Source organism: Engystomops pustulosus, chromosome 5 (genome assembly GCF_040894005.1).
Source record: "Engystomops pustulosus chromosome 5, aEngPut4.maternal, whole genome shotgun sequence".
Lineage (NCBI taxonomy): Eukaryota > Metazoa > Chordata > Amphibia > Anura > Leptodactylidae > Engystomops > Engystomops pustulosus.
The window spans coordinates 150,348,380-150,371,603 of NC_092415.1; the positions used below are offsets into that span (position 1 = coordinate 150,348,380).

Below are 23,224 nucleotides of genomic sequence, written 5' to 3' on the forward strand. Positions count from 1 at the left end.
TAAAACAATTTTTGGGAGTGCCACATACAGGCACTCAATCTATTCAATTTTTCTGGAGGGCCACCTACCTGCTCCTCTGGTTTGAAAAATTTTTTGGACTGCCACATACAGGCACTCAATCTATTTCATTTTTCTGGAGGGCCACCTACCTGCTCCTCTGGTTTGAAAACTTTTTTGGACTGCCACATACAGGCACTATCCAAATTAAATTGTCTCCATAGCAGCCTCCACACGTTGTCTCCATTTCTACCTCCAAAAGTCGTCCATATAGCTGCCTCCATACATCGTCCCTTTATCAAACGAGGTGTGTCAGGCAGAAATTTGGGTTGTTTTCATGGATTCCACATCAAAGTTGTTAACTTTGTCGCCACCCAGCTGTGTTATCCACAAAATATACTGGCAAACTTTTATCATTTACCAATATTATTTCAGCGCTTCTAGCGCTTCTGTTTACATTCCCCTCACCCGCCATATTCTAAACTTATAAGAACGCTACTACACTTGATCTTATACAAAAGGTTCTTAGAAGTGCTGTTTGGGGAGTAGCCTAGAGACACGGGCTTGGATTGGCGAAAGCTCGCCTGGCAGCGGAGCGCCAGCTCCATGCCAAGATCCAACTAACATAGTTTTAACTGCAGCACCTTTAATCTACTACTAGTTCACTGCCTCCATACATGGTCCCCTTATCAAACGAGCTGTGTCAGGCAGAATTTTGGGTTGTTTTCATGGCTTCCATGTTAACTTTGTCGCCACCCTGCTGTGTAATCCACAAAATATACTGGCAAACTTTTATCATGTACCGATATTATTTGAGCGCTTCTTGCTCACCTCCTTTGGTTCCTCTCTGCCACCCATTGGTTTGAAGCCTGAGTCCATTTAGGGTATGTCGCCATGCCACTCTCTAGCCTGCCGCTGCTGCCGCTGCCTCTGCATGCCGTCCCCTATAGTGTCAGGGTCAATTATTGGATGTTTTAGATGCTATCTAGCTTCATTCTGTCACTCTGTCATGGCCATGCTGTTGCCCATAGTTTTGGCATAATGGTGCGATTAAGCAGCCTCAGAGGCATCCATGCATGCTGCCCCTGCTGTTTCCTGTCCATTTCCGTGGTGTTTCCATCCTTTTCTGAGGTTCCCAGGTGTTTGGCCAAGCTTCCCTGTGCAGAGCCTTGGTCCCCTTGAAAAATGCTCGAGTCTCCCATTGACTTCAATGGGGCTCGTTATTCGAGACGAGCACTCGAGCATCGGGAAAAGTTCGTCTCGAATAACGAGTACCCGAGCATTTTAGTGCTCGCTCATCTCTACGAGAGATAGATATAGATGGTATATCTATACATTTGTATACATGAAAGATGTATAGAATAGAGATAAAAGTGAGACTTGTGTGGCAGAAACAATGGGTTAATAGGGGTGTTAGCATACACACTTGTCCTGCTGAGTGCTCTCCATACAGACTAGGTGTTGCTGTATTTAAAGCAAACACCCAGAGCTAACACCCATGATCAGTGCTGATGATTGTTAACTACTGTTAATCCTTTATATGCCAGCAAAGCTGGCAGCAGCATGAAATAGTCAGCGGGGTGTGGGAGCTGCCATTTTGGATCGGTTAATGGCCCCCGGCATGTCACCAGAGGGCAGTGGTCTGTTGCCATGACAGCTTAGGGTCTCTGTTAGACTCCAGGACCTGTCATTAACATAAATCTACATTCAGATCATGTATAATACTGCCACATGACACAATACAGTGGTATTGCAGTGTGTGGCAGAAGTCATTAAAGATCTCATTAAATTACCCTAAGGGTCCTTGGGAAATTTTTATTTAATTTTATTTAAAATATTTATTTTTTGTGTCTTTTTTTTTAACTTTTTTATTTTTACTGTAATGCTGCATAAACAAGTGATCACAAATAACCATTGGTGACATTGGAATGTCAGCCCATGCTTCCATAGGCTGAGAGGCAGACTGCTCGGTTCAATTTAAAAGGCCCCTGGCTGTCCAGCAAAGCAGAGGGATTACTGCAATGGCATCACAGGGTGCCGATAGGAGAGGGAGGGAGCACCCTCCCTCACCTAGTTTGTAGAGCCTGTGGTCACAGCATTGATCACAGGTTCTAACGGGTTAAAGAGAAAAGATAACTTGGCACTTCTTATTGGTCAAAAATTGAGAATTTATTTGGTCCAGAATAAACAGTATACCAATCCAACAAAAGTATTATTTTGCAACGTTTCGGTCTTGTAAAATCAGACCTTTGTCAGGCACAGATTGCAAGGTATAAGTAGAAATGGAGATGAGATGCGGTGCTATGATCGCTGGAGCGCAGGTGGAAAGGAGGAAAAGCGGGTGCTCCCGCTGGAGAAATTACCGCTAACGGGTTAAAGAGTCCGGAGTGTTAGAGAAGGGTCCCTGCTTTTCCCTGCCTAGAACTTAGGCTAGGCCAACAGAGAACCCCTTCGGCATAGCCTAATGCCCCTTAGTGACTTATTTACCTAGCTCCATAGACCAAAGTGTGAACAAGTTATTAGTGTCTAACCTTTTTTAGAAAAGGTTTTAATTTTAAAATCTAATAAAACTTAATAAAATCTATACAAATTTGCCATTCCCGTGACTGTACCCAACCCAAAGAATAAAGGGCAGGCATCATTTGGAGTGCAAAGCCAAGGCTGTAAAAACAGAGACCACAAGGAAATGTCGGAAATGCATTTTTTTTCTGTCCATTTCAGTGCATTTTCCAGCTTCCGGGTACACAGCATGGAATACCACTATTATATACTGTCACTTCAAATTACAATTTGTACACATAAAACATACAGATAAAACAAGCCCCTATACAGTTTTGTGTACAGGCAAATGAAAAAGTTAAGGATTTCTTAAAAAAAAAAAAAAGGGGGCGGGTAGCAAAACAAAACAATGGAAAACAAAAAATTTTAAATAAAATGCCACTCTTTATTAAAAATACAACTAAAGAAGTTTCAGTACATACAGATTGGAATGTAATCATTTAAAAAATCATTGTTAAACTTCCCATAAAACTTGTGCTAAGAAACTGCAGAGTCATCCTGACGTGCATATTATATAATGTTTGCTTGAGCAGCTGATTACAATTTTTTGCTATTTAGTAACTAAATAGCATCAAAGTCACCTTCTGCTAGGGTCTATGTACACTGCAACTGCAGGCAATAACTATACGCTGTCAGATGCCAGATTGCTTTTATAGAAGTAGAGCATCTAACACGGTAAGATGTCTTTCTATTTCTCTTATTTCTACATTTTTTGTTTCTTTTTTTCTACTTTTGTTAAAGGGGTTCTCTACTAAACAAGGCCCTATCATGTGGGTAGCGCCTAACTTGCTGATCGGTGGGGGTCTCATTGATGAGACAAATACAGATCACTAGAACAAGGGGTCTGAAGGTGTCCCAGGTACCTCAGTCGGACCCCTCTTCACTCCCTGAGATTAATGGAGCAGACTGTCTCACATGACTGTTCTCCTCCATTCATCTCTATGCCGCGCTCGTGTGAACTGAGACCCCCACCAATCAGCAAGTTAGACTCTAACTTGTGGATAAGGCATAACTTGTTATTTGTGGGAAAACCCATTTAACTGAGAAAAGTGTTGTGAAATCTCTGTTAATCTGCATGAACTAAATGTATCTTCATATGTTATACCACACTAAATCTAAAACCAATTGCAGCAAAAGACTGATGATAGATTATATATCAATATTATAGTGTCGGATATTTATGTGTATATAAAAGTGTGCATTTACTAAAAACATGTAGTGTTCAGAGGGCGACAGATTTATGAATCGTGGCAGAGTGCACCACTTTTTTTTGGTGCACCTTAACCATAGAACTTGTGACACATTACTGTCAGACTTTGCATGTTAAATGTGGCGCGCGGTCAGACTGAGCACTGTAACGCCCTTTTTGGTGACAAAATTTGTGTTGCATGAAGAATAGTGCAGTCGTAACACAAAAGGGTTGTGTGCGACACATATGTGGCGCTGACCCTTCTTAAATCCATGTGCCAGCAGTTTGCACCTAAAAGAATGTGCGAAACTGGCGCAAGGATCTTAGTAAATGTGTAAATTAGTTGTGAAGGTTTTTTTTTTTTTTTTGAGATCTTTAAAAAAAATATTAGCAAATAGTTTACATGCAGTAAGAAATATCACTAATGTGATGCCTGTCTGTAGTTAGGATGGCTCGATAAACCAGTCTTACAAGTTGTTACATAACCTTTGATCCTGGTGTTAATCTCCTGCTTGGGAGAATCTTTGAACTCATAAAGAATTGTATTCCAGAAATTTGGTAGCAAATAACAGAAAGTGCAGCTAGTTTCACTATAATTTACTAGCAGCAGAAGCTTACATGCAACATTGTCAGAGATTCAACAGCAAGATATAAGTGAGCCACATCCAGCATGGGGATAGAGAATAAGCATCATTAGTAGGAAAACCCTTCCCCGTGCATCCACACCTATAGACTGTTACCCTCTGTTTCCCCACTATTCTATACACTAAACCTCATTGTGCCGCACTTCTATACATTATCACCAACTATTCACCCACTTCTGTAGGCTGACCATGTCTGTCCCCACTTTTATATACTATGACCCCTGCGTTGTTTCTTCTCTTATACATTTCTGATTCCAGATTCCTGCTCCTGTGAATACCCTCCAAAAATGGACACCCAAGCAAAGACCCTCCAGTGGTCTTCAAACTGTTTGACTCTGAAATATTGTACAGAACTTCAATTCGAGTTACTAATGTGAACAATGTCATTTTTTATGTGTTTGCATTTATTAGTCACCTTAACCCTTTAATGTCATCACAGCCCAGACCCGATACTAACACAAAGGATAAAAAAAAATATGCGATCCTGGATGTTTAACCCCTACACGCCGTGGTCAAGCATGACCATGGCGTGTAAATGTGTCACCGTGGATCGGACCCCCCCCTGGTGAGCTAACCAGGGAATCTGCTCCTTCCTGCAGCAGCCACGGCCTCAAGTGTGTGCCACAAGGCTGCTGGGTCCTGCGTACGCCATGTTCCGCCTCCTAGCAGGACCTGGCTGTACCTAACTGAGCATGCATTACTTACATTGTACACTGCAAAGCAGACACTCGTGCATAATGAAGATATAGTGCGCATGTGCCAGTGCTTCGGAGAGCTTGGTGATATCACCGGCTCGAGGGACGGAGGGTGGGCTGGGAGAAGTTTCAAGCACGCAAGGCACATGCATTGTTATACTGGAAACCGAGCGCCCTGTGTCAGGGGCCCAGGAGCACCGAATCATCAGATTACCTGATGGTACATGATTATTATTTATCTCCCCGTCCTGTGCCCATGTGTACCAATCTTTATTTCTTATAACTTGGAATGGCCACATTTCTGTGAAATATAAGTTTAGAACATATGCACTCCTTCCCCCTCCCCCTTCAGGCTAACCAGACTTGGAGGCATTAGCTGTATGGGCTACTTCTGTGTTGGTATATATTCTCCCTCTGATGAGACCTCTGTCGAAACGCGTCAGGGAGGTGTGTTACGTGTTTTAGTACAAGGGACAGTTTTTGGGACTGTCCTTGTAAGGGCGGGAGTCATGGGTTAGACTGTTTAGAACCCTACACCTTCCTGTCTGTAATGACGATAGGCTCCCACCCAGCCCTGCATCATCCTCGGGTATCGTATGCTGGTAAGGTAAGAAACAACATATATCAGTTGAAGGTATAATGTCAGCCAACCTGAGGCTTTTAAACTCTTCACGATTACATTATCTGCCACCTAGCATTTTTGTGCCCATATATACATACCTGTTTTGTTGTTAGCCGTATTTTGTTCACTCGTCTTGTCTATCTGTATGTATCTCTTTGACAATGTAAAGTAGCGGTGTCAAATAAGAAGACATAACGCATCTCGCTCCTTAGTGAGTAGTTGCTAATTTTTAGAAAATTTGTAATAAACTTGATTTTAGAAATTACCTAGGTGCTGCTAATCTATGAATTATTGATGGTAAATACATTTGTGTATATTTTTGAATTGTTTGCTGCTATCTCAATTTGATTTTAAAGTAAAAATAATAATAAAGAAACCAATGAATCCCTGTTTCAGATTTACAATGGCAAATGAAGCACAGCCTTGCCCTTGCGCACTAGGAGATGAGTTGGACTATAAAGGTCTCGGAAATGAAGTACAGATTGAACATATCAAAGCTTACGTCTCCAAGCCGAAAACCAGCACCGATAAAGCCATCATTGTGGTACAGGATATTTATGGATGGGAGCTTACAAACACAAGACATATAGCTGATCTTCTTGCATCACATGGATACATGTAAGTAATATTCTCATTTCATTTCATTCATTTTACTAAAATGGAGTAGATAGATGGTGGCTCAAGGGAAGATCATAGATGATAACTACATTCTGCACTTATCACCAATTCATCTAGCCTGTTATCTTTAAAGGGCTATTCCAGGGTTTAAATACTGGCCACCTAGCCAACAGCTTTATTGTAGAGGTTCTGGTTGTTGGACCACCACCAATCTGAAATGAAAGCTTAGGACTTGATTAAATCCCTTTAAAGGTTCATAGAATTGACAGAGAAACTTGATTTTCATATTTCTTTTATTATAAGGGTCAGGGCTTCTGCAATGTTTTTTTTAGGTCCATATGCTATCTGTGATTTTCCCAGATGGTATACTGACCCATTATTTGTAATGTCTGAAAGAAAAAAAAACGTGTACTATACCTTTTTTACATATTCAGATCACAGACTGTAAAAGTACAGCACTTGGAGGTCATCGGGCACAGATGTTGATAAGAACCAGGTTTTTTGCGGACATGAATTAATTGGATGCAGATACAATACTGAGACAAAAAGACAACTTAGACTCAATTTGGATGCATTTTTTGCAATAAAAAACTGTATAATTGAAAATTATGTAGGTTTTATTCTCTGTGCAGTGCAAAAAAATTTATATGGAAGGCACTGAAAATGTAACGCACAAACAGCTCCTGCAGTTTTAAAATCCACAGCACAGATCTATAATAGTGAGTTTAACTGAGGAGAAAAGAGCAGAAAGTGCACTTTTTGTAATTCTTTTGCAATTCTATATAGTAATAACAAAACTCTTTTTTTTTTTTTTTTTTTTTTTAACTTCATGTTCTTTGGGCCAACCCATTAGTATTAGACATTTCTATCATTGCCCTATAGCAGTGATTTTCAACCTGTGTGCCGTGGCACACTAGTGTGCCGCGACACATGGTTGAGTGTGCCGCGGGGAGCCCCTGTGTAGCGCTGCCGCCGCGCCCCCGTGTTTCTGCCCCCATACTTACCTCCAAGCCCCGCGTCGGCGATCCGCCCATCTTCTGCAGCTCCTGCGCAGCGCGGCCCATGTCACGTGACTGACACGACCTGACGTCAGGTCGCGTAAGTCACGAGACCAGAGGCGCGCAGTGCAGGAGCTACAGAAGATGGGTGGATCGCCATTAGGAGAGAAGTTACACGGAAGAAGACATCAAGGGTAAGTGTATAATGTTATTATTTGTATAAGGAAGGAAGCTAGGGTCTTTTTTTTTTTATTAGTAAAGGGGGGCCTCTAGGGCCTTTTAATTAGTAAAGGGAGGCCTCTAGGGCCTTTTAATTAGTAAAGGGGGGCCTCTAGGGCCTTTTAATTAGTAAAGGGGGGCCTCTAGGGCCTTTTAATTAGTAAAGGGGGGCCTCTAGGGCCGTTTAATTAGTAAAGGGAGTCCTCTAGGGCCTTTTAATTAGTAAAGGGGGGCCTCTAGGGCCTTTTAATTAGTAAAGGGGGGCCTCTAGGGCCTTTTAATTAGTAAAGGGAGGCCGCTAGGGGCTCTTAATTAGTAAAGGGAGGCCGCTAGGGGCTCTTAATTAGTAAAGGGAGGCCGCTAGGGTCTTTTAATTAGTAAAGGGGGGCCGCTAGGGTCTTTTAATTAGTAAAGGGAGGCCGCTAGGGCCTTTTAATTAGTAAAGGGAGGCCGCTAGGGCCTTTTATTTAGTAAAGGGAGGCCGCTAGGGCCTTTTAATTAGTAAAGGGAGGCCGCTAGGGCCTTTTAATTAGTAAAGGGAGGCCGCTAGGGCCTTTTAATTAGTAAAGGGAGGCCGCTAGGGTCTTTTAATTAGTAAAGGGAGGCTGCTAGAGGTTTTTATTAGTAAAGGGAGGGCGCTAGGGGTCTTTTAATCAGTAAAGGGTGGCCGCTAGGGTCTTTTAATTAGTAAAGAGAGGCCGCTAGGGCCTTTTTATTAGTAAAGGGAGGCCGCTAGGGCCTTTTAATTAGTAAAGGGAGGCCGCTAGGGGCTCTTAATTAGTAAAGGGAGGCCGCTAGGGGCTTTTAATTAGTAAAGGGAGGCCGCTAGGGGCTCTTGATTAGTAAAGGGAGGCCGCTAGGGTCTTTTAATTAGTAAAGGGAGGCCGCTAGGGTCTTTTAATTAGTAAAGGGAGGCTGCTAGAGGTTTTTATTAGTAAAGGGAGGGCGCTAGGGGCTCTTAATTAGTAAAGGGAGGGCGCTAGGGGCTCTTAATTAGTAAAGGGAGGCCGCTAGGGTCTTTTAATTAGTAAAGGGAGGCCGCTAGGGTCTTTTAATTAGTAAAGGGAGGCCGCTAGGGTCTTTTAATTAGTAAAGGGAGGCCGCTAGGGTCTTTTAATTAGTAAAGGGAGGCCGCTAGGGTCTTTTAATTAGTAAAGGGAGGCCGCTAGGGTCTTTTAATTAGTAAAGGGAGGCCGCTAGGGGCTCTTGATTAGTAAAGGGAGGCCGCTAGGGTCTTTTAATTAGTAAAGGGAGGCCGCTAGGGTCTTTTAATTAGTAAAGGTAGGCTGCTAGAGGTTTTTATTAGTAAAGGGAGGGCGCTAGGGGCTCTTAATTAGTAAAGGGAGGCCGTTAGGGTCTTTTAATTAGTAAAGGGAGGCCGCTAAAGGTTTTTATTAGTAAAGGGAGGGCGCTAGGGGCTCTTAATTAGTAAAGGGAGGCCGTTAGGGTCTTTTAATTAGTAAAGGGAGGCCGCTAGGGGTCTTTTAATTAGTAAAGGGAGGCCGCTAGAGGTTTTTATTAGTAAAGGGAGGCCGCTAGAGGTTTTTATTAGTAAACGGAGGGCGCTAGGGGGTTTTTTATTAGTAAAGGGAGGCCTTTTATGACTGTTTTAGTGTCATTTTGTGCTATTTTGGTTGGTGGTGTGCCCCAGGATTTTCTAAGTATAAAAAGTGTGCCGCGGCTCAAAAAAGGTTGAAAATCACTGCCCTATAGGACTTCCTAGGGAAAATTTCAAGCCTTTGAGCGACCCTATGTTCAGAGCCTCATTTTTATTACTCTGTATGGCTTCCTAGGGAAATAATCCAAGCCTCGCATTAAGCGATCCTGTGCTCCAACACATCACACGTACAGTGGGTTAACCAATTAGAAATGAGAAGTCTAACACTTGCCGAATTCTTTGGGAAATAATCCAAGCCTTGAAGTAAGCGATCCTGTGCTTCAAGCCTCGCTTTCATCACCCATATTACATGTCCAGTGGGATAACAAATTAGAAACAAAAAGTCCAACACTAGATGATTATCTCCACAAGTGTCGTCATCATGAGCTTCAAAGTTTAGCATCCTCTGATACACCAATAGAAGAAATAAGGTTAGTAACTACCTGATAAATCTAACATTAGGTCTAACAATGTGAGATGATAAATCCTGCCCACAGATTGGTGGCACAATTAAACCATAGACAGTTCATAATCCCCAGCCTTGAACACACATGCATTGACACCCCGCCCCCAGGTCAGTTGTTCAGGGGGGGGGGTTAATACATTTTTTATTGCTATTAGTTGTTTGATGTGTATTGGAGAATTTATATCTTTATTTTTATACATATATAATTTCTTACCATTTTTTATTGACCTAAATCTGAAAGTACTATTGGTGCTAGACCTTTTCACTAAGAATAACGTATGAGTGTAGAGGAGAGAAAACACAGGTACACACACATTGCAGCCATGTCACTATCCCCCTTTCCTGGCATAGGCTATTTAAACCTAAAAATAACATTCCTGGTAACATGCTATATAATATTCACATTACATTTTATGGTGTTATGTTCCCTTAAAGAAACAAGAACATTTAAAGGAAATCTACCAACAAAATGAAGCATGATAAACCAGCAGCGCTTTCTGGTTCATTGGCATAATTTTAAAAGTTGATATAGGAAGGAGGTCATGGTTAAACAAATATAAGAAGATTACCACAGTCAAGGTGACTGGATCTTTGAGTTAGTTTGATAGTGATGGTAAATTTCCTTTAATATTTCTGCAGACAATATATCATACAGTACCTCCTTTATTAATTATAACGACCCATTTATTATTTAAACAATATACATATATTTTAAGCATGCTTTAACTGCTTAAAAGGCTTAAAGAGAACCTGTGACGCCCACCCCCCACCACAACACACAAACATTGGCCGACAATTACTAAAAACTGTGAAAACTGCACTGTGGGCAGTTTGCCTGTGTATAGTGCAGAGGGTGCCAGATTCATGATTTGTGGCGCCCATTCTTCATGAATCTGGCGTCCTCTGCACTGGCACACTTTAACACTTCTGTAGAATCTGTTTGCATGTTTAATGTGGCGCACAGTCCGACTGTGTACCGGGACACCCATTTCAGTGCAGAATTTTGTGTTGCTTGGGGTATAGTGCAGCTTGAGCCACAAAATGTTGTGTGCTCCACAATTGTGTCACATGCACCACAAATGTATCTCAGACACTTTTCAAATACATGTGCAAGCAGTTTGCACTGAAAAGAATGTGCAAAGTCCGTTAGAAAACTGGTACAAGGACCTTACCTTTTGGATGTCTTTATACATGTTCCACTGATGCCTCTATCAATGGGGTTAGAGCCACCAATCTTCTAAAAGAGTATTATATTGATGTCCTCCGTCCCAGTAATGGAGGCAGGGAGCTGCAGTATACAGTCTATATACTCGCCCCTCCTCTCTGAGGCTGACACTGCTAGCCCGGTCGTTGTGAGAGAGATAGAGACTTAGAGTTATACAGTGGCAGTGTCTGACTCCGCTCTGCTACATCATTAACCACTCCCTCAGGAGAGTGGGGGTTGAGAGAAACACTGGCTATATGAAGAGAAATCAACCTTCCTCCGCTTCCCTCCCTCTGTAATTCTCTTCAGTGTATCTCTCTGTCTCTCTCTCTCAGAGTGTCAGCATTGGTGAGGAAGGCAGAGAGCTTGACTGTACTCTGGTGCTCCCCCTCCTCCATTCCTGTATTTCTAGTAACAGAGAACATCAATAAAAGTCTTTTCTTTTTAGAAGAATGATGACTTTTATTCTATGGATAGAGGCACCAGTAGAACATGTATAAAGACGTCTAAAAGTGTGTGTGGTTAATGGAGGGGGGGTCTTTGTTGACCGGTCTCTTTAAGCTTTGGTTTAGAATTTTTGCAACAAACATTTAATACAGTGTAATTACAGTAGATCCTGTATGTCTTTTTATCCTAGTAATAGCATTCTCCAAACATTGCTATGTTTCTTTTCTAATTATATTTTCTGTTTTTCCTTTCCATATTGCTTTAAGTGCTGTCGTGGGTGACTTTTTCGTAGGCCAGCCGTCATGGAACCCAAACGACGATAAAGCCAATCTTTATAAGTGGCTTGAAACCCGATCTGCAAATAAAGCCTACATGTAAGAGGAAATTTAAAAAGACGCTGTATTATTTTGAAAGTGGGAATATCGCCCATAATGCAATCTGCTGATAACATAATCCAATGTAAAATCCAATTTATCCATTTTATTATATCCATTCCAGGGGTTTATGAACCTATTAGTGACTGTTTGGGGACAAAATGTCCCAACGATTTTAGTTCTTTTTTTTTTTTTTAACCATGAGCTTTTAATAACATTAACTTTTTAAATGAAGAAGTCCTAACTTTTTATAGTCATCATAGGAGTGCAGGTTAAGTTCAATTAGTTGATGGCACCATTTATGTAAACTTAGACATTATTGTTGAACATCCTTTGCAGGGATTGGTCAGTAATGCAAAACTTTACTAGGGTAAGTATAAGACCCTAATACAGTCACTCATATTATACTTGCCCTTATTCCATGTATCTGCAGAGAGCCTCGAGACAACACTAGCAGGCCTCTGGTCTTCCTTTAACAATCATGCAGGCTTAGTGGGAATTTGACCCTCATTTTTGTGCAGCAGCAGGTCAATCACTCATCCTACTTCTCTAATCATTACCATGGGAGCATCAGAAATTGCTAAGCAGAGTGCTCTGCCATCACTAGCTTGCTCTTAGACAGTGAGAGCATTTAAGAATTACATTGAAGTGAAAATTTGCAATTTTCTAAAGAAAATCGTACTTTTTTAAAATTGTAATATTTTTTAGTGTATATGTACACTCACCGGCCACTTTATTAGGTACACCTGTCCAACTGCTCGTTAACACTTAATTTCTAATCAGCCAATCACATGGTGGCAACTCAGTGCATTTAGGCATGTAGACATGGTCAAGACAATCTCCTGCAGTTCAAACCGAGCATCAGTATGGGGAAGAAAGGTGATTTGAGTGCCTTTGAATGTGGCATGGTTGTTGGTACCAGAAGGGCTGGTCTGAGTATTTCAGAAACTGCTGATCTACTGGGATTTTCACGCACAACCATCTCTAGGGTTTACAGAGAATGGTCCGAAAAAGAAAAAACATCCAGTGAGCGGCAGTTCTGTGGGCGGAAATGCCTTGTTGATGCCAGAGGCGAATGGGCAGACTGGTTCGAGCTGATAGAAAGGCAACAGTGACTCAAATCGCCACCCGTTACAACCAACGTAGGCAGAAGAGCATCTCTGAACGCACAGTACGTCAAACTTTGAGGCAGATGGGTTACAGCAGCAGAAGACCACCCCGGGTGCCACTCCTTTCAGCTAAGAACAGGAAACTGAGGCTACAATTTGCACAAGCTCATCGAAATTGGACAGTAGAAGATTGGAAAAACGTTGCCTGGTCTGATGAGTCTCGATTTCTGCTGCGACATTCGGATGGTAGGGTCAGAATTTGGCGTCAACAACATGAAAGCATGGATCCATCCTGCCTTGTATCAACGGTTCAGGCTGGTGGTGGTGGTGTCATGGTGTGGGGAATATTTTCTTGGCACTCTTTGGGCCCCTCGGTACCAATTGAGCATCGTTGCAACGCCACAGCCTACCTGAGTATTGTTGCTGACCATGTCCATCCATTTATGACCACAATGTACCCAACATCTGATGGCTACTTTCAGCAGGATAATGCGCCATGTTATAAAGCTGGAATCATCTCAGACTGGTTTCTTGAACATGACAATGAGTTCACTGGACTCAAATGGCCTCCACAGTCACCAGATCTCAATCCAATAGAGCATCTTTGGGATGTGGTGGAACGGGAGATTCGCATCATGGATGTGCAGCCGACAAATCTGCGGCAACTGTGTGATGCCATCATGTCAATATGGACCAAAATCTCTGAGGAATGCTTCCAGCACCTTGTTGAATCTATGCCACGAAGAATTGAGGCAGTTCTGAAGGCAAAAGGGGGTCCAACCCGTTACTAGCATGGTGTACCTAATAAAGTGGCCGGTGAGTGTATATATGTGTATGTGTGTGTGTATGTGTATATATATATATATGTATGTATATGTATATATGTATAAATATGTATATATGTATAAATATATGTATAAATATGTATATATGTATAAATATATGTATATATGTATTGTTTCTTTCTAAATAAAATGTAATTTTCTTACAGTATAGTGGGGACTTTGATCACTTGTATAGTACTCTATATAACTCATATAGTGTGTGTAATAAATATCATATATATATATATATATATATATATATATATATATATATATATATATATAATCTCTACCGTATATGTGTGTGTATATGTATATATGTGTGTGTGTGTGTGTGTGTGTGTATATATATATATACACCGTATGTTTAACATGTATAATAAAGTACTCAGTGTGTCATAGACTATCGGTATAACAAATAAACAACCTTCTAGACCAGCGATGGGGAACCTTTTAGAGAACAAGCGCCAGAACTACAATTAAAACCCACTTATTTTTTTTTTAAACTTAAAACCCACTTATTTAATTAGTAACTTATTGGTCGCTGCTCTGTCACAGCTTTCACTCATCAGCATACTGAGGACACCAATAAAGTAGAAAAAAGAAGGAAAAATATGGTGTATCGTTGTAGCTTCCCTCCAGGGTCCTCTGAACAGGAAGAATTTTGGGGCCTGGAGCAGGAGCTTCAATGATAATCCTTCTCTATCCACACCTTCCCTCTCCACCTGTAGTGCTGGGCTGCCAAGGTTGGCCCATCCTAGGTGGCCTGGGACTACAGAAGGAAGCTTTGAGTGAACCATAGGTTTGCCACCACGGTACTAGACCCGCGGCTCGCATCGATCATTTCATACAGATGGCACCCCGAGATCATGTAAGAGATTAAGGAAAAAGCATAAATTGTAGTGCTCACCTATTTATATCTTTACATTCTCCTTCATTTTCAGAGAAGCTGAAGTTATAATGAAATATCTAAAGGAGCAGTGTCATGCAAAAAAGATTGGAGTGATTGGATTTTGCTGGGGTGGTATTGTTACCCATTATCTTATGCTAAAGTATTCTGAACTGAAGGCTGGAGTGGCTTTCTATGGTAAGTTCTTATAAATGATATCTAAGCAGACTCTTAGTGGAGGCACTTGAATACCCTCAGTTATTAGGGAAGATTTATCTTTGCCTGATGTGCCTTTTTTGGTTGTATTTTAGTGACTTTTTGAGCCCATTGGGGTATTTGCGCCTTTTTCCAACAATTCACCAGAGTTTGCTGTGTAGCAGTAATCCTGGTTGGAGCCTAATCTGTCTTTGTATTTCTTCTGCTTCCAGATGTTTGCACCCTATTTAACATTGATTTGCACCTGTATGGGTGCAAATAATTACGCAATAACACACCAGTCCGGATCATGCTTAGGAAAAGCAATGGTATGCTGTGCGCAACAAAGTGCGCCTTTTTTAAAATTTGCGACTAATAAGGTTGAAAAAACAAAAGACAAAGGAGGTACAAAAAATAGATTCATAAAAGGCGCAAAAAGAGCTTAGGGAAGGGGAAAATAAGATAAATTACCCCCATTGTGGTTTTGAAGCCTGTTTTTTTTTTTTTTCCTGCCGTTCTGCTGGGCAGATGTCTCAGAGTTTTCTTTTTAATACATCTGTGCTAAGGTGAAAAAGTCGCAAAAAAATTCCAAGATGGGCAAACACCTCTAAGCAATTTATTACGCCTGGCAGGAGCAGTTATTGTTTGGTGTCAATATTTGTGACTTTTTTTTTTTTTCAAAAGTAGCAGCTTCTACTTCTGAAATAGGGTGAATCTTTTAAGCGAGAATGGCTTGGGTGAATTAAAAAAGAAGAAGAGTATCAAAAAAGAAGAAAAAGCCAAGCAAAATAAAATCTGTTCCCCTGTGTGTCATTATATGATGTCACATTACAAGGGTTTTTCTTCCATAATTGCTAATCTAATAATAAGATGATTATAAATATAATTTCCTTCATAAATTTATATGGAATGTGACAGAAAAAAAAACATTTATGCCTCTGTTTGACCTCAAATCATAGGGTTTTTCACAATTTTGTTAAGTCTATTTTTGGCAAGTCTCCTGCCAATGACTAACCTCGGAAAATCAAAGGGAGTCCCCATTACCATACATTTTTGACAATTTGCAGGACCTGACACTATTGACAGATTCAGATGGTTTTCATATGATGTGTATGGGGGCTTTGCTAGTCTGAGGATAATGGTGGAAGCACTGCAATACATTATTACAGTGTGTTCATTTTTAAAAGTTCTAGGTCAGAACTGCTAGGCCCAGGGCTGTATTTGGTGTTGATGCTGCCCAAGGCTCTTATAGCGCTTACGCCCCTATTGGCTCCATCAAGCTTATGCCTCCACCTATACACTTAAGAAAGCTGTCGGACAAATGCTTGCTAGTATCTAAACCGATACAGGCTTTCTCTATTCATATGGTTACAGAACCAAGCTTACAGTACAAATGCCACTGTGGGTCACATGAATGCCGGCAGCAGGACTCGTGATATACAGTGTTCTGCATACTTTGGAATGGGTAAAGGAGAGGGTCCCTGTGCACAGGACCTTACTACGAGCATCAAGTCCTGTGCAGTGCTAGGCACTGTTTCCCCAGCGCCTAGTGGTAAATATAGCCCTAGCTAACAAGTTCTGCAGGGTCAAAAAGTAAGTTAACCACGGGCAGGAGCAAAATTTGACAGTGTGCAACAGATGTGTTTGTAAATGGACCCAGTAGACTTGGGCCCATAAGGCATCTTTCTCTATTTGACTCTTTTAGTTACACTGGATTTCTCAAGTATGTAGAAGTGCTGAAGCTTAACATCTCCTAAAACAAGATGATTGTGTCTTTTTCTTAGGTATTGTTCGTGAAGATATTGATAAGTACAAGTTATTAAATCCAACATTGTTCATTTTTGGTGAGAAAGATCCTGTCATACCACTTGAACAGGTAAGTGTATTACTTGAGCTTGTCCTGTGATATTTGTATACAGATCAGTGCAATATCCAGATATTGGCAGTAATGATTATCTGAACACAGATGGGAACAGTGGAAACTGGGCTGCTGTTGGCAGAGTGGGTATGCGAGAAGAAAGAAACTCACCCCCATAGTAACCATGTAGAGGAAACAACAGATATTTTGAGTTAGGTGCGAAATATATTTTCTGTCAAAGATTTTTTCACAATTCCTTAAATATGTCTATTCCAGCAGAACCCAGCAGATTAAAGGGGGAAGATGCAACATATGCAAGTTTTTATACCATTGTGGACAATTAAAGTTGTTTCACCACCCCTTCAACTTTTTAAAAAGATGGCTTAGCACTTGATGCAGATTTAAAAAAAAAAGTTGCATGGATTGCTGGAGCATTGCCCTTCATCATAAATTAAGCACATTTCTCTGCCAGCACAGGGGTATTCAAGTAACAATAGTCCTAATTTTTGGATCCCACTAGGCTTGACCATGGCAAGTTGGCAGTCTAGTTGGCTGTTTGTAAGCCATGAATATCTTTTTCACTCCAGACTCATAGCTAAGAACGGTACTTTGCTCAGACCCTAATGTGCACTAAAATAAAATGTCACAGTCATCTCAAACTGAAAAATGTGTGTCTAGTGTTTGGGAATTAAGAGTTCTCATTACGGAGACTTTACCAATTAAGGCTGCCTTGTAAGTGTGTCGAGACTTATAACTATTTAAGCTCCACTAGTGGATTCTAGGAAAATACGTTTTCCAGGATGGGATAAGGAAAAGCAAGCCTCTTTTACTACATTGTAAGGCAGCCTCCTTAACATAAAGTATGACTTTCAGGGAGCCTAATGTCATGATACAGGATAAAAACCAAACCTAATAGAGTATAACTATAGCATTTTTTCCCACAATCCCCTAGCAGAGTCAATTCCTATAAGACAAAGTTTCCATAAGAAGAGCTCTTACTTCCCATGCTTAGTCAAAAGCCTCTCATTCAGACAAACCAGTTCCCTACACTGTACTGAAGAGATGCAACCACATCGAAACAACGCTGTCTACAACATAGATATACTGGTTTGGCTTTAATCCCGCAACATGTCATTAGGCTTCCACAAAGTCATGCTTGATGGTAAGAAGGGTTACTTTACAAGGTAGCTAAAAGAGGTGTGCTTTTTCTTATCCCATCCCGGAAAACTAATTTGCATATTGTATCAAAAGTGTGACTAGATAAAGTTGAGCACATTTTGTAGATTCCAAGTTTTCCCCTCTCTTGTAGGTTAAATCTTTGGATGAAAAACTGAAAGAGCAATCCAAGGCTGAATATAAAGTGAAAGTGTATCCAAACCAAGATCATGGGTTTGCCCATAGGAAGAAAGAGGATATGAATCCTGATGACAAGCCATACATTCTAGAAGCAAGGAAGGACATGCTTGACTGGTTGAATAAATATGTGAATTAACCTATTGATCCCCAGCCTATTTTTACTTTTTTTTTTTTTTATTTTATTGCCATCATCCTTATTTTTTTTATTTCCGGCCATTGTATGAGGAGTTTTTTTGCAAAGGATTAGTTGAGTTATTAAATAACAGCATATTTTTGGTTATTATTAACCCTTTCTGTGGGAAAATGGACACAAAAACATCAGTTCTTCAATTGTTATGTCATTTACCACACAGTATAAATAACATTTTACTTTTATTCTACGTGTTGTTGTAATTATGGTGATACCAAAAAGGACACATCCTAAAGACAGCTACATGATAGCTTTGAGGGACTCTATAAGGCCATCAACATGGCCCCCCAAATTGTGGACTCTCCATATATTGATTCTCCTAGACAGAGCCCATTAAATGCAATGAAAAAGTATACTCTCCTCCCATTGATACCCCACAGCGTTGACTGGAGCCTCTTCCATCTGCATCCAGGCTCTTCTGCTCCAGATGTAGTGTGAAGAGAACAGACTTGTGATCTATCAGTCATAGATTGCACTGTCTGTGTCCTGGAGAGGATGTAGGGAAAGATTTCTATACTCTCATTCTCTATGGTATCTGTGTTAAGAAAAAGCAGATACTGTTTACGGTATCTTTGAAAGTACAGACCATTTTTATGGCTAGTATATAAGTCAATAGGAGCTTTAACCTATCATGCAATTTAACCCATCCAAAATAAAGACTTCATTAAAAACTATGATTTAAAAGTATGCCCTCAAATGGTTCCTTTTCATGGCTGCAATGTTACAAAAATCAGTTTGTAAACTTATATGCAACTCACCGGATGTGAGTCACGCAGATTCAAATTTATTTGCATTGTCATGATTTGCATTGTCCTTTGTTCCTGATTGACAGGTCTAAGCGTTATGATATTCTGCTGTATGGAACATTGAGAGAGAGCTCTGTTACATTATTGGTCACATAAAGTCACAAGACCAGGATGACCTCATCAAAAGTCCTGTTATATCGACAGTCTTCCCCATGTATGATCACATGAAATCACAGTATGCCTCCATGGAGGATGGGGAAAAGTAGAAGTCCATGGAGGCATACTGTGATTTCATGTGATCAGATACAAACATGGGGTAGACATTGCAAATTGCAACAGGACCTTAAATGACATCACCCTCATTACATAACATGATGTGAAGAGGCATGGGACATAACGAGGAGTAGATGGGAGGGATCGGCCAAGCAGGATTCCCCTCTCATGCTAGGTTATATAAGATAAATTTATGGGGACGCAAGGGAAACAATTTAAGCTAAAAGAAGGGTGTCAGTTAGTTAATAGGGCTCCAAAGGAACTAGCTGTATTAGTGAAAATGTGGTGGCAACCCATGCTTGATGATGACAAAGTGGTAGAATACAGCCCATTATCTCAGGCCTGTTTTCATACACTTTAATGCTATGGCAGTTGTGCGTTAGTGGGGCCCACAGATGTAATTGGCCTCTGGCTACCGTGCTGCTTATACATACAAAGAGGTGACAAATCGGTTAGCATGCTGAATCACATCTATCCAGCTGCCTACAGCAGACCTGCTCCGAGGTGCTGAATATACAGCATATCAGAATTACAATGTCCAGGTGGTACAGAATAAACAATGCATAATATTATATTTCAGGAAGACCTGCAGTGTCTGGAAATGATAATGCAGCCGGTACTTATCTGCCTATGAAGGAAGCTGTAGTTCTTGCAAACAATGAGATGTACTGTTATTGTTACATTGTACAGAAGTGCTGGTTGGATGTCCCACCTGTGTTGGACACTCCCAAAGGTCATATAAACCTTTAGAGTAGAAGCTTCTCTCTCATATCTCTTACTGTCCAGGATGGAATAAGGAGTACATGTGTCTGTTGCATGTTGCCGTGACACACTTGGCCTGTATGGAGACCAGGCCCCAAGCAGACTTCTACCTTCAGGAGTCTGCCTCATTCTGCTGCTGAAGCGGCCAACTATCCTCTCCAGCCCAAAGCTACCTTTACCAGGCATCTCCTGTGGAACTATATCCAACCAAACATCTCAACCCAGTTGATGTTACTGCTGTTATGGCCATTGCTGAGTTCCAAATAAACAAACTGTAAGTTGAATGTTTTACATTCCCTGCCTCCAAGTGATCCCTGTGTAAGGCTGTTACCACCAAGGGCGCCCCATTCACCACCACCAGGGATCCCGACATCTACATCGGGGTTGCCCAGGGAGAAACCTTCTGCATCTTCAGCTTCTCCCTTAATTTCTTGTACTTCCACGTGCCAAGCTGTGGAAAAGGCCTCTGTTCCCTGGCACCCAGCACTGTGAGCGCTAAGCCGCGCTCAGCCAGCCACTCGGGTACCCAGGGCTCCGGCTATCCCCTATGCCCCGGTGGGGAATGTTCCACTATGTTGCAATTTCTTTTTATGAGATTACTGCCTCTGTCTTTCGCTTTTTGGCGTGCAATGTATTTTAGTCATAGTGTTGTGTCTTTCAAGGTCTTATGATGAAATGTTATTTTCTTCAGTTGTTGCAATGTTTTGTCTTTGTCTTTAAGTGTCTTCTCTGGAGATCAATGTCTCTATTGCAAAATGAAATTAATTAAACTAAATAAATCCCTAATGTAAATTCTTGCATAGTACCACTTCTATTGCTCTCTTTATATGGACAGTGTATGGTACCACTTCTATTGATCCCTTTATATGGACACTGTATGGTACCACTTCTATTGCTCTCTTTATACGGACAGTGTATGGTACCACTTCTATTGCTCTTATTCTATGGATACTGTACAGTACCACTTTTATTGATCCCTTTATATGGACACTGTATTGTACCACTTCTATTGCTCTCTTTATATGGACAGTGTATGGTACCACTTCTATTGTTCTCTTTATATGGACAGTGCATGGTACCACTTCTATTGTTCTCTTTATATGGACAGTGCATGGTACCACTTCTATTGTTCTCTTTGTATGGACAGTGTATGGTACCACTTCTATTGTTCTCTTTAAATGGACAGTGTATGGTACCACTTAGGGGGTTCTTGGTGGATATGGACTGGCAGGCTGTATACTGGGGGCATGGGCTGGCTATATATTATGAACTGGCAGGCTATATACTGGGGGCAGGGGCAGGCTGGCTATATACAGTGGACGAGCTGGCTATATACCGGGGCTGATTGGCTTTATACTGGGGCAGGGACTGGCTGTATATTGGAGTCATGGGCTGGCTGTATACTGGGGGCATGGACTGGCTTTATACTGGGGCAGGGTCAGGCTATATACTATAGACTGGCAGGCTATATACCATGGGCAGAAGCAGGCTGTATAACATGGACTGGAAGACTATATAGCAGGGGCTAGCTGTATACTATGGAATTACAGGCCATATACTGGGGGAAGGGGCCTGCTGCATACTAGGGACTGGCTGACTATATACTAGGGGTCAGGCTGGCTATATACTGTGGGTAGGATGGCTATATACTGTGGGGAGGGGCTGGTTATATACATGCGCAGGGGCGGACTGGGAAATTAAAGAGGCCCTGGAAAAAATTCTAAGAGCGGCCCTATGTTGTGGGTGGAGTCAAATGAAGTAGGCAGGGTCATGTGATGTGGGTGGAATTTGCAACCACTATAATACTGCTCCCTATGTACAAGAATATAACTACTATAATACTGCCCCTATGTACAGGAATATAACTAGGGGCTGCAGGCTATATACTAGGGGGAGCAGGGGCTGCAGGCTATATACTAGGGGGAGCAGGGGCTGTAGGCTATATACTAGGGGGAGCAGGGGCTGCAGGCTATATACTGGGGGGAGCAGGGGCTGCAGGCTATATACTGGGGAACAGGGGGTAGAAGGCTATATACTGCAGGGGCTGGCGGGCTGTATACTGCAGGGGCTGGCGGGCTGTGTACTGCAGGGGCTGGCGGGCTATATACTACAGGGGCTGGCGGGCTATATACTACAGGGGCTGGCGGGCTATATACTGCAGGGGCTGGCGGACTGTATACTGCAGGGGCTGGCTGGCTGTATACTACAGGGGCTGGCGGGCTGTATACTACACGGGCTGGCGGGCTGTATACTACACGGGCTGGCGGGCTGTATACTACAGGGGCTGGCGGGCTGTATACTACAGGTGCTGGCGGGCTGTATACTACAGGTGCTGGCGGGCTATATATCACAGGAGCTGGCGGGCTATATATCACAGGAGCTGGCGGCTGTATACTACAGGGGCTGGCGGGCTGTATACTACAGGGAATGGTGGGCTATATACTACAGGGGCTGGCGGGCTGTATACTACAGGTGCTGGTTGGCTATATATCACAGGAGCTGGCGGGCTGTATACTACAGGGGCTGGCGGGCTGTATACTACAGGGGCTGGCGGGCTGTATACTACAGGGGCTGGCGGGCTGTATACTACAGGGGCTGGCGGGCTGTATACTATACTATACCCTGTGCCTGACCTCAGCAGAGCTCCGTGTAGCTGTAATCAGCTGTCTGCTATTCACAGGGGCAGCCGCTTCCATGCGTCTCTCTGCTGCTCACACAAGGACAGTGCACGGGCTGCCTGTAGTGTAGGTGAGGCTGCTCTCTGTGTGCTGATTGTCAGCCTACCCTGCACTGTCTATGTCACATTCTCCTGCACCCACCGGCCCCAGACCAATCCCGGTGGGGTTAATGGCCAGTCCGCCCCTGTACATGCGACTGGCTGGCTATGTACAGGGGGCAGGGGCTGGCTGCATATTGGGAGCTGGCTGACTATATACTCAGGGCTTTCTATATGTCCATTTTACTAGGGGCAGGCATGCTATATAGTGGGGGCTGGTAGGCTATATACCATGGGCTGGCAGGCTATATACTGGGGGCAGGGAGCTGGCTATATATTGGGGCTTGAGCATGCTAGCTATTTACCGGAGGAAGGGGGCTGGCTGGCTATATTTTATGGACATAAGCAATAACCTCATAACACCAATAGGGATTGTAAATGGCGTCGGTGCATGAAGTCCAAATACAGCACAGTTTATATGGATACTGCACAGTACCACTTCTTTTTCTCTCTTTATATGGATGTAGCACAGTACCACTTCTAATGCTCTTTTCATATGAATACTGAATGGTACCACTTCTATTACTCTCTTTTTTTGGACATTGTATGGTACCACT

The 23,224-nt window shown here is 42.1% G+C and overlaps 2 protein-coding genes across 9 annotated transcripts in view; both read left to right on the forward strand.

Moving 5' to 3' along the window:
- Positions 1 to 20,602, forward strand: part of LOC140133328 (carboxymethylenebutenolidase homolog) — a 32,866-nt gene extending 12,264 nt beyond the window's left edge. For 6 of the 7 annotated variants that reach the window (XM_072153378.1, XM_072153381.1, XM_072153382.1 and 3 more), the window contains exons 2-6: positions 6,103 to 6,324; positions 11,582 to 11,689; positions 14,567 to 14,709; positions 16,491 to 16,582; positions 17,874 to 20,602. In XM_072153378.1, the coding sequence (XP_072009479.1) occupies positions 6,110 to 6,324; positions 11,582 to 11,689; positions 14,567 to 14,709; positions 16,491 to 16,582; positions 17,874 to 18,056 (741 nt within the window). In that variant the 5' untranslated portion in view covers positions 6,103 to 6,109 and the 3' untranslated portion in view covers positions 18,057 to 20,602. Of the gene's footprint in view, positions 1 to 3,093; positions 3,232 to 6,102; positions 6,325 to 11,581; positions 11,690 to 14,566; positions 14,710 to 16,490; positions 16,583 to 17,873 lie in introns of those variants that run through there. The other variant, XM_072153379.1, reaches the window with a different exon arrangement.
- The window catches only part of LOC140133329 (carboxymethylenebutenolidase homolog), a 76,279-nt gene that overhangs the window by 12,243 nt on the left and 40,812 nt on the right, over positions 1 to 23,224 (forward strand). Inside the window, exon 1 of one of the 2 annotated variants that reach the window (XM_072153387.1) lies at positions 3,127 to 3,231. The exons of the other annotated variant lie outside the window; for it this stretch is intronic. The gene's annotated coding sequence lies outside the window, so the exon portion shown is untranslated. Of the gene's footprint in view, positions 1 to 3,126; positions 3,232 to 23,224 lie in introns of those variants that run through there. 2 annotated transcript variants of the gene reach the window in all.